An 18,897-nucleotide genomic window follows, 5' to 3' on the forward strand; every position below is an offset into this window, starting at 1 on the left:
AATCTGGGTGCTTTGATGTAAGAGAGAAGTGAGGTTTGAAATGTTAATTAGGTAAAGATGGAAAGTTTTAGAATGTGAAGTGTAAAGGGAACATTTGGGGCAAAATTTTTAGCTCGGTGGGTGGGTGCACACCCGACCTGCTCGTACGTAAAATGACGCGCATTGACGTCAAGCGGGCAACCTTACGGTTGGTGGGCAGGCGAAAAGGCTAAGTGGCCTTTGCACATTTTAGGAAACCTCATCCACAGACAGGATGAGGTTTCCTAAAGCAAATGAACATAAAATAAAAAATTTAAAATTTAATTAATAACATGTTTTATTACATTATTTACCTCTTTATTTTCTTTTTGAAAATGCTTCCTCTCCCTGAGGCAGCTCTGTGCCTCAGGGAGATTGTGAAGTGCGCACTCATGCGCATGCTCACCTGCCTCCCCCCCGCCCGCGCAGGCAGCGCTGAATGCTGCCACTCACGTTTCACGTTGGGCGGGCCTTAATTGGCCGGCCAGCGCAAAATCGCGGTTCGGCCTCGATCGCAGGCGGCGGTCGGCTTCCCGACTGCCCCCACCCACCCCCGCCAAGCCCGCCCGTTGAGGGTGAAATTTTTAAACAACCTAGAGTGGCTTGAATTCAACCAGCAGAAGTTGTAAGAAATAGTGTGTTTATTTATTTTTCCCAAAGATTACTGGTGGAATTGGTGCTATGATAGGTTTTTTATTAGTAGAGAGCTAAAGTTCAAAATACATAGTGAAACAATGGGAATTTGCATTCAGAGAGGAAAATATGTATAAAGGAGAGAAGGCTGTGTGTAAGGGTAGGCATTTTGAGATCTAACAAGTGTGAAAAGCCTTCAGCATCTATGCTTCAAGCTGCTGTCTTCAAAGGACTGAAGTTAAGAAAACTCACTTTGAATTGGATTGTTCAGGGTATCATGTTTCTTTGTCTGGGTCTTTTAAAGTGTATGTGTCTCACTGTTGCCTTAATGAAAGTATAACTGGGAGTTAGATTGATTAGGGGATTTAGAAATTATCATAGTAGTAATTTGTAGATCTAAGTACATATTCAAAATCACTTCTGTTGTTAATAAATGTTTAATCTAGCTTTGTAAAAGGTATAAGACTTGGTGGTCTTATTACTACTGAATTCAAGGCATGCATCTCGAAATTTACCAATTGCAAAGCTAGTTGTGGCAGTTGTTTCAAGTTTCCCTTTGGGATTTGAACAGCTCAGCATTTACCACCGGCTGTGCCATAACACCCAGCTTCTCCAGTCTGTCCACATAACCAAAGTCCCTCATCCCTGGCACCATTCCAGTAAATCTCCTCTGCACCCTCTCCAAGGCCTTGACATCCTTCCTAAAGTGCCCAGAATTGAGCACCGTACTCCACCTGAGGCCTAACCAACTTGGGAGTAGCATTTTGGATTGATCTTTTCCCATCTTATATACTTCCATGAATTTTCTTCTCGATTGTCTTTTTTCAAGTTTGAAGAGCCCCAGTGTCTCCCTGCTCCCTCCCAACCCCCACCCCCTGCACCGTGAGCAAGCTCTCAGCATCTGTTTGAAATGTCCTCTGAAAAAATGTGGCTGGGATCGCGGCAAAGGAACCTGTAAGCTGCCAGCCCCTGGCACAAGGCACTTGTGCTCAATGGGAGTGTTCAGTTGTGCTGCCTAAACAACTCAAGTCCTTTATTAATCAAGCAAGAACCTCATGAACCGTCACATTTGCTTATGTTCACACTATGCACCAACTAAATATTCTAATAGCATTTCAGCATCAGTAGCTCGGCGCTGCCTTTCGTCAAATCTCCTTCAGCAGGAGAGAAAAAAACACAATGGGCCAGTCAACCTTGCCTGCTTTCATGTACGGCGTGGTGACGGAAGCAAGATTAACCTTGGCAGGCCTCTTGGATGGGGAACTGTGTGCGGCACAGGTTAAACCCAAGGTCAAACAGCAAAAAAATCTCAATTTAATCAAGCCAACACTGGGTGAGGATTACGGAGTTGAAATCACACTGTGCAATATTTGGAATGTGTTGCCATTTATTCTCCAAAATTCTGCTGCCCATATCCTACCCTGCGCCAAGTCCCATTTACCTGTTACCCCTGTGCTCGCTGACCGACATTCCATTTCAGTCTGGCAACGCCTCAATTTTAAAATTCTCATCCTTGTTTTCAAATCCCTCCATGGCCTCGCCCCTCCCTATCTCTGTAATCTCCTCTAGCTCCACAACCCTCAGATCCCTGCGCCCCTCCAATTCTGGCATCCCGCGCATTCCCGATTTAATCGCTTAACCACTCCACTATTGGCGGCCCTGCCTTCAACTGCCCAAGGCCCTAAACTGCGGAATTCCCTCCCTACGCCTCTCTGCCTCCCTCTCCTCCTTTAAGACGCTCCTTCAAACCTATGTCTTTGAGCAGCTTTTTAGCCTCCAGTCAGCCATGTTTCAGTGGGCAGCATTCTCACCTCTAAGTGAGAAGGTTTTGGTTCAAGTCCCACTCTAGGACTTGAGTATAAAAATTAAGGCTGACGCTCCAATGCAGCACTGAGGGAACGCTGCACTGTCAGAGATACCATCTTTTGGATGAGACTTTAAACCGAGGACCCGGCTGCCCTCTCAGGTCGACATAAAAGATCCATGACATTATTTCAAAGAAGAGCTAGGGAGTTCTCGCCAGTGTCCAGTCCAATATTTATCCCTCAATCAACCCCACGAAACAGATTATCCGGTCAGTATCACATCGCTGTTTGTGGGAGCTTGCTGTGTGCAAATTGGCTTCAGCATTTCCTACACTACAACAGTGACTACACTTGAAAAAGTACTTCATTGGCTGTAATGCACTTTGGGGCGTCTGGTGGCTGTGAAGGGCGCTATATAAATGCAAGTCTTTTCCCTTTTCAGTCCTAATATCTTCTTATGTGGCTCAGTGTCAAATTTTGTCTGATTGCACCCCTGTGAAGTGCGTTGGGGCATTTTTACCCCGTTTAAGGTGCAATGTGAATTCAAGCTGTTGGTGCGAGTCTTGGCATTTTAGCAGAGATGTGCTAACACTTCTGTTAAATCGGGGACATTCAATTTAAGGAGGACTCGAAACGTCAACTCTTTTCTTCTCTGCCGATGCTGCCAGACCTGCTGAGTTTTTCCAGGTAATTCTGTTTTTGTTTTCAATTTAAACTAAATGCTAATTATCCAAGTATCCAAAGTGTTATTTCCATCCCATTGTGCGGTGACTACTGCCAAAGATCAGAGGCTGCGCACAGTAACAGTACATTGGCCATGTGGGCCTGCCCAGAACGATTACAGCTGTCACTGAAGAGTCCAAAACCAATCTGGAGACTGGCCATGGGACAACAAGGGGGACAGGGAGCTGGAAAGCAGCTCGAGAGATATATGGACACAATGGAACCTGGAAGCTTCCAATAAGTAAATCTTAGGATCCCAGAAATTCACCAGCAATGTTAACACCATCTGACTGGTTTCCACAGAACCTTATCAGCAGTTGGTGAATCAACAAAACGTGGGTGGTCAGTGAGTTCAGGGTCAACGGTTGCCATCATAGAGTGGAGAGCAGTGGGTATAGGAGGAAGAATTTCCACTTATAAAGCAGCTTTCTGCACTTCAGGATGCTCCAAAGTGCTTTTCCAGCCAATGAAGTACTTTAGAAGTGTAGTCACTGTTGTAATGATGGAAACGTGACAGACAATTTGTGCACAGCAAGCTGGATGTTCCCATTGACCAGAAACTGAACTGGACTAGCCATATAAATACTGTGGCTACAAGAGCAGGTCAGAGGCTAGGAGTCCTGCTGAGAGTAACTCACCTCCTGACTCCCCCAAAGCCTGTCCACCATCTACAAGGCACAAGTCAGGAGTGTGATGGAATACTCTCCACTTGCCTGGATGAGTGCAGCCCCCCCCAACACTCAAGAAGCTTGACACCATCCAGGACAAAGCAGCCCGCTTGATTGGCACCCCATCCACAATCATTCACTCCCTCTACCACTGACACACAGTAGCAGCAGTGTGTACCATCTACAAGATACACTGCAGGAATTGACCACGGCCCCTTCAACAGCACCTTCCAAACCTGCGACATGTACCGCTTAGAAGGACAAGGGCAGCAGACACATGGTAACACCACCACCTGGAAGTTCCCCTCCAAGCAACTCACTATCCTGACTTGGAAATGTATCGCCGTTCCTTCACTGTCACTGGGTCAAAATCCTGGAACTCCCTTCCTAACAGCACTGTGGGTGTACCTACACCACATGGACTGCAGTGGTTCAAGAAGGCGGCTCACCACCACCTTCTCAAGGGCAACTAGGGATGGGCAATAAATGCTGGTTTAGCCAGCAATGCCCACATCCCGTGAAAGAGTTTTTTTAAAAAAGCAAGCTCTCACAAACAACAATGTGATGATGACCAGATGACTTGTTTTTGTGATGTTAATTAGGGGATAAATATTGACCCAGACATCAGGGAAGGATTGCTCTGATTGCCTTTGAAACAGTGCCACGGGAGCTTTGACATCCAACTGACAGGGCAGGCGGGGGCCTTGGGTTTAATGTTGCACCCGCAGGACGGCACCTCTGACAGTGCAGCACTCCCTCAGTATTGCACTGGGAGTATCAGCTTCGATTTTTCACATCAATGACCCTTGCCATTGTGCTTGCAGCGGTATAGGCAAAGCCATTGCAAGACCAATTCTCCAGCATGCCACAGTGCCCTGACAGAGACCTGGGAGGTGTGCCAGCCTTCAGTGAAGCTCGATAAACATTTGATGAGGGAAGAGATTGTGGGTTAGATAGACTTACAGCAATGCTGTGTTTTTATTCCCTAGTCCTATGGACTTCAGGAGTATTATAAGAATGGGGAAAGCAAACAGGGAGTAGTGATAATATATATATATGTATATCCATATTTTTATTTAAAAAGCTCCCACTATTTTATGCATCGTTTATGAAAAGAAATGCCCGAGTAGAAATATAGTAAACACAGTTTGTGGCATGTCCTGTTCAGGATGACAGAAAAGGACACTGCAGTTTTAATCCTCAGTTGAATAGGGGAAACCAGAGCATGCATGGGGGAAATCTTTAAACAGACAAAATGCAATTAAGGTCAGAAGTCAAGTATTTCAGGCTGCTGTTCCTCCTTTCACAGACGCTAGGCGAGCACACAGATGGAAATCATTTGTAAGCAAAATCTTCCTTGAACCAAGACCAAGACTGATGTTTGTGCATGCTTTGAATACCTTATCCTTTGTCAGCTCGTTTTTTTTAAATATTCTTTCTAGGACACAGTTATCAGGTGCAGAAACATAGCTGCTCAGGGTGGGCAACGGAATCGAATTTGGGCTTTATCATTGAGAAGAGCACAGGGTTAGAATTCCCACAAAAATTCTCCTGTCCCCTCCGCTGGGGACTCTGACCCTATTATAGGAACATAGGCAGAGAGGGTGGCCATTTTCCCCCTGTAGCCGCTTCTGAGACCCAACTCAGTTTTCGGGGGTTCTTCCTGATCTTCGGCCCGCATGTCGATGGGAGATCTGAATTCCTGAGGAAATTCCACTCTGCATTCCTTTCTCCAAGACCACTGATATCTCTGCAGCTCTCAGAATGGTGCCAGGTTTCACTGTGGGGATCAGTTCCATAGATCCCAGCAGCCCTCTGGTACCTTGTACAAGCGACTGTGACTCACGCACCTGCTTAGTGAGCGTGGGCAGGCTATTTGACCAGGAGGGCATGACAGCAGAACCCAATTCTGTCTGGTGCCCACAGCACTTCCAGCATTCAGCGGCAAGAGTCCTGGTTGGTTCGTCACCTCCATAGCTCAGGGACGAAGGAGCTGCCTTCTGAGCGGACTGATTTTTATATTGTCCCCCCCCGCCGATTATATGTTTGAATAAAATTTACGTGGCACGTCTGGGGCACAGGAAGGAAAATCGAATCTTGAGTTCGAGGCAGGAGCACGAGAGAAATTCAGAAGTTGCCATAAAAGACATATTTGTGCAGCACTATATCACACTGCCTAGTAAGATTCCAAAGTGACTCACATGCAGTGAATCATATTGAATAGCACCGATTGTTCTGCAAGCAAAAAAGAGAGAGTCGTGAGTGGTTTGGGAATGTTATCTGAACCCTGAGATCGCATTTCTATGTCAGGAGAAGCAGCAGAAAATAACTGTTTCTCCTTTTGGCTATACTTTTGTTTTAAGATTATTGAAAACAAAGGGGGCATAGCCTTAAAATTTGAGCTAGGTCAGTCAGGGGTGATGTCAGGAAGCACTTTTTCATGCTTTGGGGAGATGACGGTGTAGTGACAATATCATTCATACCAGTAATTTAGAAACCCAGGTTAATGATCTAGGGACATGGGCTCAAATCCCACCACAGCTAGTTGGTAGAATTTAAATGCAATTAGTAAAATGTGGAATTGAAAGCTAGTCTCAGTAATGGTTGACCATGAAACTATCATTGATAGTCCTAAAACCCCACCTGGTTCACTAATGCCCTTTAGGGAAGGAAATCTGCCATCCTTTTCTGGTCTGGCCTACATGTGATTCCAGATTCCAGGCCCACAGCAATGTGGTCAACTCCAAACTGCCCTCTGAAATGACCCAGCAAACTACTCAGTTCATGGGCAATTAGGGATGGGCAACAAATGCTGGCCTTGCCAGTGATGCCCACATCCCATGAAAGAATAGCTTATTAAAAAAAAACGAAGGGGAGTGGAAATCTGGAACTCTCTCCCCCAAAAAAGCTGTTGAAGCTGGTGGGAGGGGTCAATTGAAAATTTCCAAACCAGAGATTGATAGATTTTTGTTAGGTAACGGTACAAAGCCTAGCTGGGTAGATGGAGTTAAGATAGGGCAGAATTTTCCATTCGGTGTGCGGGGGTGGGCCCGATACGCCAGAACATAATGTGACGCGTGATGATGTCAGGCATGTGTCCCGACGTCATAGCGCTGTCTCATGATATTTCGTTCGGTGGGCGTGTGTCAGAGTCAGCTGCGCACCCACCGATAATAGAAAGGCCTATTAGGGCCATTAAACAGGCAATTAACATGAATGTTATGCTGCCCGTCTAACCTTACGGTTGGTGGGCATGTGAAAAGGCCAAGCAGCCTCTACATTTTTTAGGAAACCTCATCCACGAGCGGGATGAGGTTTCCTAAAGCAAATAATGATTATTTAAAAACTTTTTCTGAAAAATAAAAACATGTCCCATCTCATGTGACACAGTCACAAGAGGGACATGTTTCATTAAATTCTTATTGGTTTTATTTTTATTTTTAACAATCGCTTCAGTCTCCCTGAGGCAGCGCCATGCCTCAGGGAGATTGAAACGCTCTTTCGCGTGCATGCCCAAAAGAGCGCTGGACCCGAATCTCCCTCCCCCCCGCACCTGCATAGGGAGCGCTCAACGCCACTGCTCGCGTATTACTCTGGGTGGGCCTTAATTGGCCCGCCCGCGTAAAATGGCGGTGCGGAGCTGATCGCGGGCAGCGATCTGGTTCCCAACCACTCCCGCTCGCTCTCGCCCAGCCAATGAAAACTTCTGGTCATACAGATCAGCCATGATATAACTGAATGATGGAAAAGATTTGAGGGCTGAATGGCTTCAGCCTGTTCCAATGTGTCTTGAATTTGTTGGTGTTTTATACGCAGTGTGAAGTTGAGAAGGAGACTTTGATCATGTGACACACGCTTAAAACTCAAATATTAATGTAAATTTGGCTGTTTCCTTTCACGTAGTTGCCCTGGTGCTGAATTCACCAGGTGCTGTGTAACTATTCCACATGACAAATCTACCAGAATATGCCAAAGGATGCTGCTGGCAATTATGGAATCAAATCCGAGCGAGAGTCAGTGATCTCAGGAGGGTAGAGGGGAAAAATGCAAAAGGTAAAAGTCAAATGGTTAAGACGCACTCTTGTTTAATATTTGCATCAGAATATGGTCTTCAAAACTGGAACCTTTGGTCTGATAACAGATTATGCACCTATTGTAAACATCCCATGGTTTGTAGCATTATATGCAATCTGAAAAGTTTGGAAGTCAAGCCCCAGTAATCTAGTAGGGATAGGAAATGAAGAAGATAGAAATAGAAGGATGTACAGATTGGGGCAGACGAAATAGGGTGGGGGCATGGGGCATGAACACCACGGACCAGTTGGACCGAATAGCCTGTCAATTCTATGTGTAGTGGGAGATGGCCTTAAATAAAGCAGGGGTAGGAAGGACTAAAGATTGGAGAATGAAAGAATGTTGCATCTCCACAAACAGGCTATTTGGCCCATCGGGTCCATGCAGGCGTTTCCCTCCACAAGAACCACCTATCCATTCCCACTAACTTGCCTATTCCTCCACTCTTTTTACAAGCAATGGTTTAATTCCCTAATAAATAAATTTGTAGGCACTACCCGAATGGTTTGTAGCAGAAGGTACCACAGTCTAACCATCTTCTGCGTGAAGACATATTCCCTCACCTCCCCTTTAGTTCTTTTTGTGATTAGTGGGAGCACTCTATCACCATTTATTTTAACATAACCCTTTGCAACATTGGAAACTGCAACAGATCACTCCTTAGCCTTCTTAGTCCTTTCTTTCTCACACAGATAATGTCTCAAATGGAGCAAACCCGGGTTCTTTCAGGCTGAAGGCTGCAAAGTGACATTCATAGAACAATTTTGAGGGTGATGTGCACTAAGGCTGTCTGGGGTGCACTGGGTTAGAATACTGAGGAAACTTGGTTTGAAATCCAGCACAAAGTGATATCCTCTGTCTTCAAGGAATCATGCCACATCAGCCATGGCTCAGAGGGTAGCACTTACCTCTCAGACAGAAATTGTGGGCTTAAGTCTAACTCCAGAGACTTGAGCACAAAAATCTAGACTGACATGCACTCAGGTGCAGAACTGAGGGAGTGCTGCTCTGTCGGAGGTGCTGTCTTTCAGGTGCGACCTTAAGCCGAGGCCTTGTCTGCTCTGTTAGGTGGGTGTAAAAGATCCCGTGGCACTACTTCAAAGATCAGGGGAGTTCTCCCTGATGCCCTGACAAATATTTAATTGCTGACTTTACATCACTAAAGCACCCATAATCTGGGCATTATCACATTGCTGTTTGTGGGAGCTTGCTGTGTTAACATTAGCTCACCACATTCCAACAATGACTACATCTCAAAATGTACTTGATTGGCTGTGAAGCACTTTGGGATGTTCCGAGGTTGTGAAAGGCACTGTAGAAAGGCAGTCTTACTTCTTAAAAATATCAACGCCTGTTTTCCATGCATGAAGAGAATTTGAATGATTTGAATTTAGTTCAATTTGGGTATGAACCCCCACGCATAAAACAAAACAGACTGATTGGGGGTGACAATTTATTGCCATTTAGGAGAGCCATGATGATAGCTTGCTTGGAAGACAGTGGGACAGGAGGAGGGCGTTTTGGAAAATTGGATTGACGCGCAATGTGAAAGCGGATGAGGACAATGTGGAGAGGGAGATTCTTCACTTTGCTCGATACTGAAAGGGAAGAAGAAGACCCATTCTCCAGTACCTGCATAGCTCAGCATTGAGGAGCAGAAAATCTGCAGCTTCAGAAATACTCAAATCTGACAACAGTTAAGTTGCTAACTATAAGCTCTATCTACATTTTGATTTTTTTTCATGCCTATGGCACGACATTCCTGCAGAGAGGGAGCTCTCTCACCCACAAGGACCTAAGGATGTGCTGCTTAGATTTTTTTCCCCAGTGACACGGTACCTGGTAATCTAAATTGACCTTTTACCTTTTTTCTTTGTCCTGTAGTCTACACCATTAATCACTCACTAACAACTCATAGTCCCATAGCACAAAGCTCATAACATGCTAATCGCCTACTCATAAAAGGATGCGAATAAATGAGCAGGCCATCTTGATCCTATAGCACGTTGGAATATAGCTGCAGGGCTTCCCTAATGTGCTGTCTGTCAGCAGCCTAATAAAGTTTGCCTTGCATTTTCTTTTCATAAAAGATACTGTGTCATGTGCTTTTCCAGATTAGTCAATGGGAAAGCAAATGGCTGAAGAGGCCTTCACAGTGGAACAACATAGAGTTACGTAGGGTATACAGCACACAGACAGGCTTTCCAGTCCAACCAATCCATGCTGGCATTTATGCTCCAGTTGAGCTTCTCTCCCACTCTTCCTCATCTAAGTCGATCAGTATAACAGTCATATACTTGTCTAGTTTCCCCTTAAATACATCTACACTATTCTCTTCGACCACTCTCTGTGGTAGTGAGTTCCACATTCTCACCACTCTCTGGATAAAGAAGTTTCCTCTGAATTCCCTATTGGATTTCTTGGTGATTATCTTATACTGATGGCCTCTAGTTCTGCTCTTCCCCACAACATTCTCTCCATATCCACTCGATCAAAACCTTTCAAAATTTTAAAGACCTCCATTAGGTCACCCCTCAGTCTCCTGTTTTCAAGAGAAAAGAGACCCAGCCTGTCAATCCTTTCCTGATCTGTAAACCCACACATTTCTGGTATCATCTTTGTATCATCCTTCTCTGCACCCTCTCCATCGTTTATATATCTTTTTATAATATGGCGACCAGAACTGCACACAGTACTCTAAGTGTCCTCTAACCAAGGCTTGGTACAGATTTAACATAACTTCCCTAATTTTCAGTTCTATCTCTCTAGAAATAAACCCTAATGTTTGGTTAGCTTTTCTTATGGCCTTATTTACCTGTGTCATTATTTTTTGTGATCTGTGTATTTTGTCCTCCTGGATTCCTTTGGTCATCTTCCCCATTTTAGATTTTTTCATGTTCCTGCCATCAGAACATGAATTTAATCTCCCCTTCCCCTTCTTTGCCTCAGGATCTCAAGTCTCTCCTCATAAATACAGATACCACAATCTACACTTTTTATAATGACATGGCCAGAACGCGGGAGCACTCGGACTGTAATCATTGCGTTGTACAAATATATCATTAGCTCTTCGCCCTTGTACACTATGACCTATTTATAAAGTCAATAAAATATAAAACAAAACAAAAACTAAGGCCAGGATTTTCTGGCCCCGCCCACCACCGGAATCTTCCAGTCCTGCCGAACGTCAGTCACCTAATCTCCCACAGCGGATCCCGCCATGATGGGGCTGGAAAATCCCAGCCCACGTTGAGAAATAGAAGAAAACCCTGGAATTGTTAGGCTGTACAACTAAGAACGTCAGAATTTGGGAAGATCACAGAAAACACCACTCGACCCAACAAGCCTCCTGTCTCTGATCTGAATCCAACCCTATTCAGCTATCACAAGGAGGCAAGATTTTTGATAAGAACAGTTTCATGGCTTTATGACCTGCAGGACTCAATTAAAATCTCACCCCCATATCTCTCAGCCCTTTCTCTCGCTCAAATCGGAAAGGTTTACCACTGGAATGGTAACTTCAATGGCGTTTCCTGATAGCATTCTACAGCTCTCTTATCCTCTGGGTGAAAAAGCCTCTGTTCGACTTCCTGAACCAAACAGCAGGCACTATTGTAGGAACCCTGCCTGATAGCCATTATAGTGGACACTGAATTCATTTTCAGACCAAGCAATGCCTCGGCTAACCTCCCTGAGATAGTAACACAGCACCTCAAACTTCTCCCTACGACTGTCACTAGCATGTGAGGAGGGGTAAAAATTGACTCCTCTAATTTACCACACCCGGTCTGACTGTTAGTTGTGAATTTCGCGAGAATCTGCTTTGCCAACACTGCAGGGGGTCCCACTATGTACGCTTTCAGATTGGGAAGGATTAATCAGACAGGAAGAATTTATTGACCCTACTTCTGAAAAAAAAGGTAAATTGTAACCCTCATTCATACATCACACACATTCCCTGGGCCCCTCCACACACACACACACACACTAGTACAGATGGTAGAATACAAAGATAGACTTAAAGATTTTTTACAGTTCGTGAAGAAAATAAACAATCAAAGAAATATACAGTTAACTGTTCTTTGACTGTTCTCGAGGCGGTGATTCCACATTGTGCCTGTTTTGTTCAGTTGTCTTCCTGGGTGTAGCTGTACAGAGCAGATTTCCACATTTGATCCCAAAAGACCTTGGTTTGCAGTAGATTCCTCTTCTTAGGGTGGTTATTCTGCAATATCCGTACACTATAGTGCAGGAAAATGGTCTAGAAGTAGAAGATTAGCCATGATCTCATAGAATGGCGGAGCAGGCTCAAAGGGCTGAATGGCCTACTCCTGCTCCTATTTCTTACATTAATACTTCCGAGAGAGAGAGAGACATGGTTCGGGCAGCCTTTCAGTATGTCTTTCCGATCTCTACTCTGACTTGGTAAACAGTACTTGAAAAGCCTTGTGGGCTGCATATTCCAGAGGAATTTGATTACCACATCTGGGCCAGAATTTTTACCTCGGCGGGCGGGCGCACGCCCGACCCCAACGAGCATAAAACGATGCGAGATGACGTCGGGCGAGCGCCCCGACATCATCACGCACTCGCGCGATATTTCGCTCGGCGGGCACGTGCGGGAGTCAGCAGCGCGCCCACTGACAATTAACAGGCCTATTAAGGCTATTAAAGTACCAATTAAACGTCATTTTTCACTGTCTGTCCAGCCTCATGGCTGGCGGGCAGGCGAAAAACCCAAGCGGCCTTTACATTTTTTTAGGAAACCTCATCCACGGGTAGGGGTGAGGTTTCCAACAGCAACTAAAAATAAAATAAAAATGTTAGCTTTTCATTAATAACATGTCCCTGCTCATAGAACCATAGAACACTACAGCACAGAAAACAGGCCATTCGGCCCTTCTAGTCTGTGCCGAAATATTATTCTGCTTGTCCCATTGACCTGCACCTAGTCCATAACCCTCCAGACCTCTCCCATCCATGTATCTATCTAATTTATTCTTAAAACTTAAGAGTGAGCCCGCATTTATCACGTCAGATGGTAGCTCGTTCCACACTCTCACCACTCTCTGAGTGAAGAAGTTGCCCCTAATGTTCCCCCTAAACTTTTCCCCTTTCACCCTAAAGCCATGTCCTCTCGTGTTTATTTCTCCTAATCTAAGTGGAAAGAGCCTACTCGCATTTACTCTGTCTATACCCCTCACAATTTTGTAAACTTCTAACAAATCTCCCCTCATTCTTCTACGCTCCAAGGAATAAAGTCCTAATCTTTCCCTGTAACTCAACTCCTTAAGACCCGGCAACATCCTAGTAAATCTTCTCTGCACTCTCTCAATCTTACTGATATCCTTCCTGTAGTTAGGCGACCAGAACTGCACACAATACTCCAAAGTTGGCCTCACCAATGTCTTATACAACCTCACCATAACATCCCAACTCCTATACTCAATACTTTGATTTATGAAGGCCAGTATGCTCATGGGGGACATGTTTTTTTTAAAAACATTTTTAAACTCTTTATTTTTGATTTTTTTAATGTCTTCATCTCCCTGAGGTAGCTCTGTGCCTCAGGGAGCTACTCCTGAGCATACCTGCGCGCATGCACAAACTTCCATGCTCGCCCTCCTCTGCCCCTACCCCCACACAGGCAGCGCTGCAGCGTGAGTTTCACGCTGGGCGGGCCTGATGTAATTACATTTATTTTGATGTTTCATCTCAGAAACCTTTGAAGAGTAATAGTGTGATAGTCAACAGGAGAAGGGGTCTTTCATGCTCCCTGGGTCGGGGGGGGGGGGGGGGGGGGGGGGGGGGGGTGCAGTGCGGGGGGAATTGGGGTTAGATAGTCTGATCCTTTTCATCCCACTTTGGGATGGAATGCAAGTTGTATATTCGGCTGGCTGGCATTGTCCGAATGGGATTCCAGTTTATTAAAAATCCAGCCAGGAAAAAAAGGCATTAGAAATTGTATCTTTTTCTGTAAAAGAAACACATCCCTGTAACAACTGTAACTTCAACACTGCTGGTGTTATCTTCACAACAAATAAAGGCTCGAATTTATGTAGCGCCTTTCACAAACCAAGGGCCTCCCAAAGCACTTTACAGCCAATTCAGTACTTTTGAAGTGTAGTCACTATTGCAATGCAGGAGTCAAATTGTGCACAGCAAGATCCCACAAACAGCAACGAGATAAGTGGCCACTTAAACTGTTATTTTGTGACGTTGGTTGAGGGATAAATATGGACTCTCCCCTGCTCTTCTTCAAAATAGTGCCATGAGATTGCTTATATCCACCTGAGAGGGCAAATTGGACTTCAGCTTAGCAGCTCACCCAAAAGACGGCACTTCTGACAGTGCAGCACTCCCTCAGTACTGCAATGGAGTGTTAGCCTCGGATTATGTGCTCAAGCCAGAGATTGGAGCTTGCTCTTAAGACCACCTGACTCAAAAGGAGGGAGCATTATAGTGTGACACTGTAACTTTGAGAGAGAATTTTCACCGTGCACCTGTGGATTTGACAATAAATAAGGCAAAGTCAATTAATAAAAAAAAAATAGATGGTTTGAAGTAATCAACCTGAACTCAAGTCAAGGCATGAACATCAACGATGGAACAGCACAAGAGATAGCACGACTGCAAAAAGAATTGGCACTGAGATCCAACTGGATTTGTGTCACCTCAGGGGAAGTTCATTCAGATGTCCCCAGTTGCCCCCTGGTAGAAACGCCAAGGGGCATTGACTCATTTCCAACATAGAAGTGAATAATTAACTCACTGACTTGTAGAAGATTGCAACAGAATATTTGCTGATGCACAAAACACAAAGCTGTACCGGGCATACAAGTCAAGTTTAATAGGTAATGGTCTACATGCATGTTCAAATAGATTTGAAAGTTTTCAGGAGCAATGTCTTTAACAGAGAGTGGTTCGAATGTGGAACTCTACCACAGTAGTTGAGGTGATTAAGTATAGATATATTTAAGGGGAAGCTAGATAAACATGTGAGGGAGAAAGGGATAGAAGGATATGTTGGTGGGGTGAGATGAAGTAGAATGGGAGGAGGCTCGTGTGGAGCAGGAACACCAGCATTGGCTAGTTGGGCAGAATGGCCTGTTTCTGTGCTGTAAATTCTACATATGGTCACAGAGAGAGAAAGCTCTACATTTAAAGTCACGATTCGAAAGTTTGATGCTCCTTATTCGATGACCATATTTTACTGACCTGGGTTCATGAGTTGATAAAAAAGCATATAGAATATAGGCACACACACAGTGAGAGAAAAGACATTTAACTAATCAAGGCCATTCCTTCCACAGTCTAACGTCCCCTCCCATCCCGCCCCCTCAAACAAAAGCCCAGAATGCAATCTAACCCCACATCCTGCGGTTTAGCCATTCACCTGAGAGCCGCTTGGGCTTCATTGCACACAATGGCCGCTCTCTGTCAACACTGCTCACTCCTCCATGATCGTCCTGAAAAGCAAAGATAAATTTGGGCTTCTCTTCAGCACCAATCATCCCCTTAAGCCACTCTCCTTGTTAGATATCTCGTTAGATATCCAGCACTGGACAAACATAAATTTCCTTCAATTAAATGTTGGGAAGACCGAAGCCATTGTATTTAGCTCCACCACTAACTCCATTCCCTCGCCACCGATTCCATTCCCCTCCCTGGCCACTGTCTCAGGCTGAGCCAGACAGATAGTGCACAACCTTAGTGCCCTATTTGACTCTGAGCTAAACTCCTGACTTCCTTATCATCTCCATTGCAAAGACCACTTACTTCTACCTTTGTAATATTGCCCGTCTCAGCCTCTAATTCAGCTCTGCTTCTAAAACCCTCATCCACGCTTTCCCAACCTCTAGACTTGACTGTTTTAATGCTCTCCTGGCCAACTTCCCATCTTCCAGACTCCATAAACTTCAGTTCATCCAAAACTCGACTGTCTGTATCCGAACTCACACCAAGTCTCGTCCACCCTTCACGCTGTGCTCGCTGACCTACTTCAGCTTCCAGTCCACCATGCTTCAAACTTAAAAATTCTCATCCCCATGTTCAAATCTCTTCATGGCCTCACCCCGTATCTACCCCTATAACCTTCCCTTGTCCTACAGCCCTCTGGGAACTGTGTTCCTACAGCTCTGGCCTCTTGTCCATTGCCCACTTCCTTAGCTCCACCACTGGCAGCTGTGCCTTCAGCTGTAAAGGCCCCATGCTCTGGAATTCCCTCCCTAAACCTCTCCGCCTCTGCACTTCATCTTTAAGATACTCCTTAACACCTAGCTCTTTGACCAAGCCTTCAGTCACCGGTTCAAATCTCTCAATGGCTCAGTGTCAAGTTTTGTTTGATGAGGCTCCTGTGAAACACCTCGGGATGTTTTACCACGTTAAAAGGCGCTATATAAATTGAAAGTTGGGTGGTACACATCTTTAATTGGCTGCTTCCTTTGTCGAGACTTTTATTCTGGTCTGAGTAGCTCAGAATTGCCAGGTAGCATTGAAGCATTTCATTAATTGGGCTTATTTTAAACACAGCATTGAGTGTTTCAGCTCGTGGTCTGGTCCCCGGACTCGTGCAATTGTGAAGGAAAGAAAAGACATCAAAGAAACCCTAATAAGGCACAGAAACAACAATGATGTGCAATTATATGGTACCTTTCACATAACAAAATGTCCTAAGGTGCTTTGTAAGAGAGATGGGAAAATATGCAGGAATGTGGAGATAGGACTGAAGACAAGTGAAAATGTTCTCAGTGTGTCCTGGGTCACTTAGGTCCACACGCTGCACCAACGTTACACCACATATGACTTAAAAATATAGAAACAGGCTGGAATGAAGAGAGAGAGAGAAACAAAAGAGATAAATTGAGGACCTGCTTTGCATTTACACCTGGAAGAACATTGAGATACTGTAAGGCGCATGCTGATCTGGTTAGAATACTGGCACCAGAGTTCATAAGTAGAGTGAAAACATTGTAGAGGCTTTGGAAGAGAGCGTCACCCAGGAGTCCAGTTGTTCTGTTCATGGCAGCCATTTTGAGTGGCGTGGTTGGGTTTGGGACACCAAGCAAGAGGCCATTAGACTTCATGGGATAATAAGTGCAAGCAATGGAACCTGTCGGCGTTCAGTAAAGATGAGTGTGACACAATTTTAACGTCTTGTCTTGTCTTTCATCTGTCCTCATTCTGAGGGGTGGCCACCCTATGAGCAATCTATTCTCCGCTGCCCTCACTGCCTGCCCCACCGAGAGACCAGTCTACGTTCTGATATTATCCATCCATTCCAGCGTGGGCCTTCCTTCTTGCATGTTTTCCAGGTATTTTGCCTTGCATTACCCCCACCCTTTTCCAAACGCTCCTCGTTTGTTCATATCACATATTTAAAATATGTGAGCTTCCCTGACATCACTGCCTCAAGCAAGTGCCTCTTAACGCCAGCTTTTTTGAGCGCCCATTGTATTTTATATATTTTTATATTTTAAAAAGTCTCTGGGAAGTTGAGGGAATGGCTTAAAAAATGGGATCACAAGGTCTCACTCTTCTTCAGTCACTGTTGTATTTTAAACACTTCGTTAACCTGAGTCTGTATTGGGAATGTCCACATTCATAGTTTTTACTTGAAAATTCACTCAACTACAATCGTGTAAAAAATAAAGGCCAGCAGGTGAGGAAAATCTTTTTTTACCCAGAGGGTGGTGACGGTCTGGAATGCGCTGCCTGGGAGGGTGGTGGAGGCGGGTTGCCTCACATTCTTTAAAAAATACCTGGATGAGCACTTGGCACGTCATAACATTCAAGGCTATGGGCCAAGTGCTGGTAAATGGGATTAGGTAGGTAGGTCAGGTGTTTCTCACGTGTCGGTGCAGACTCGATGGGCTGAAGGGCCTCTTCTGCCCTGTGATTCTGTGAGGTGTACAGTGAGCTTATAGTATTTAAAAAGAATTCAACAGGCTCTGCCATAGCTTAGCAGGATCTCAGCTTTAAGCTCAGCTGGGGTTATTGCTCCTTACCACTGTCCTCTGATCTCTGCTGGACAGAGTACTCACACATGGCTGTCCAGCCAGCTGAGACCCCTGTAAAAATCCAGCATATAAAGCTCCGAGGAGGTGCAAAAGGGAAGAGAAAGAACTTGCATTTCTATAGCGCCTTTCACGACCTTAGGATATCCCCAAGTGCTTTGCAGTCAGGGAAGTGAAGCCCCTGTTGTAATGTAGGAAATGCAGCAGCTAATTTGCTCAGTAATGTGATAATGCCCAGATGACCTGTTTTGGTGACGTTGGTTGAGGAATGAATATTGGTCAGAACACTGGGGAGGACTCCCCTGCCCTGCTTCGAAATAGTCCCATAAGCACTTTTACGTCCTTGAGTTTAACATCTCAGCATTTCCAACAGTGCAGCACTCCCTCAGTCGTGCACTGGGTGGGTTGGCCTAGGTTTTGTAGTCTGGGGTGGGTCTCGAATTCACAAACTTCTGACTCGGAGGCAACAGAAGCAAAGAGCTACAAAAACATCAGAACCCTGCTCGAGAGAGACGGCAGTCAGGGGAAAAACTTCACACCTCAGTGGGAGGCTGAGCATTCCCAAACTGCCCACAAATGAGTTCCAAAAGTCAGGCTAAAGCAGAATTCAATCGGAATTCAGTAGAAATGTTGATATGTATGGAATTACAGATCGGCACTTACAGCTTTCACCGGAGATAGCACCTGGGTTTGAACATGACCTCTCTCAGGCAACTTGTAACAAAGGCTGGCAAGTCCTCAGACCCAGCATTTAATCACAAACACACACAACAAACAGCAGCGATTGCACTTTGTCTGCTGCGGCACACTGAAGGGCCAAGTGGTCATTGGACACAGACTAGTGCCCTAAACAAGTGAGACTTATTTACCCTAGCAGTTGTGTCTTTAAGTGCAAAGGTGACCAAAACAGTAACTACTTTTCAGCATATACTCTCAACTTATTCCTCCCATTCACCCAAC

At 45.0% G+C, this 18,897-nt stretch overlaps 1 protein-coding gene across 1 annotated transcript in view; it reads right to left on the bottom strand.

The window, feature by feature from the left end:
• Nucleotides 1–15,435, bottom strand: part of LOC144672601 (RNA-binding motif, single-stranded-interacting protein 2-like) — a 59,249-nt gene extending 43,814 nt beyond the window's left edge. The window contains exon 1 of the mRNA XM_078534423.1: nt 15,318–15,435. Coding sequence (XP_078390549.1) covers nt 15,318–15,435 — 118 coding nt within the window. The remainder of the gene's footprint in view (nt 1–15,317) is intronic.
• Between the last annotated feature and the right edge of the window lie 3,462 nt (nt 15,436–18,897).

The sequence above is a fragment of the Cetorhinus maximus genome, chromosome X (assembly GCF_964194155.1).
Source record: "Cetorhinus maximus chromosome X, sCetMax3.hap1.1, whole genome shotgun sequence".
Taxonomy (NCBI): Eukaryota; Metazoa; Chordata; class Chondrichthyes; order Lamniformes; family Cetorhinidae; genus Cetorhinus; species Cetorhinus maximus.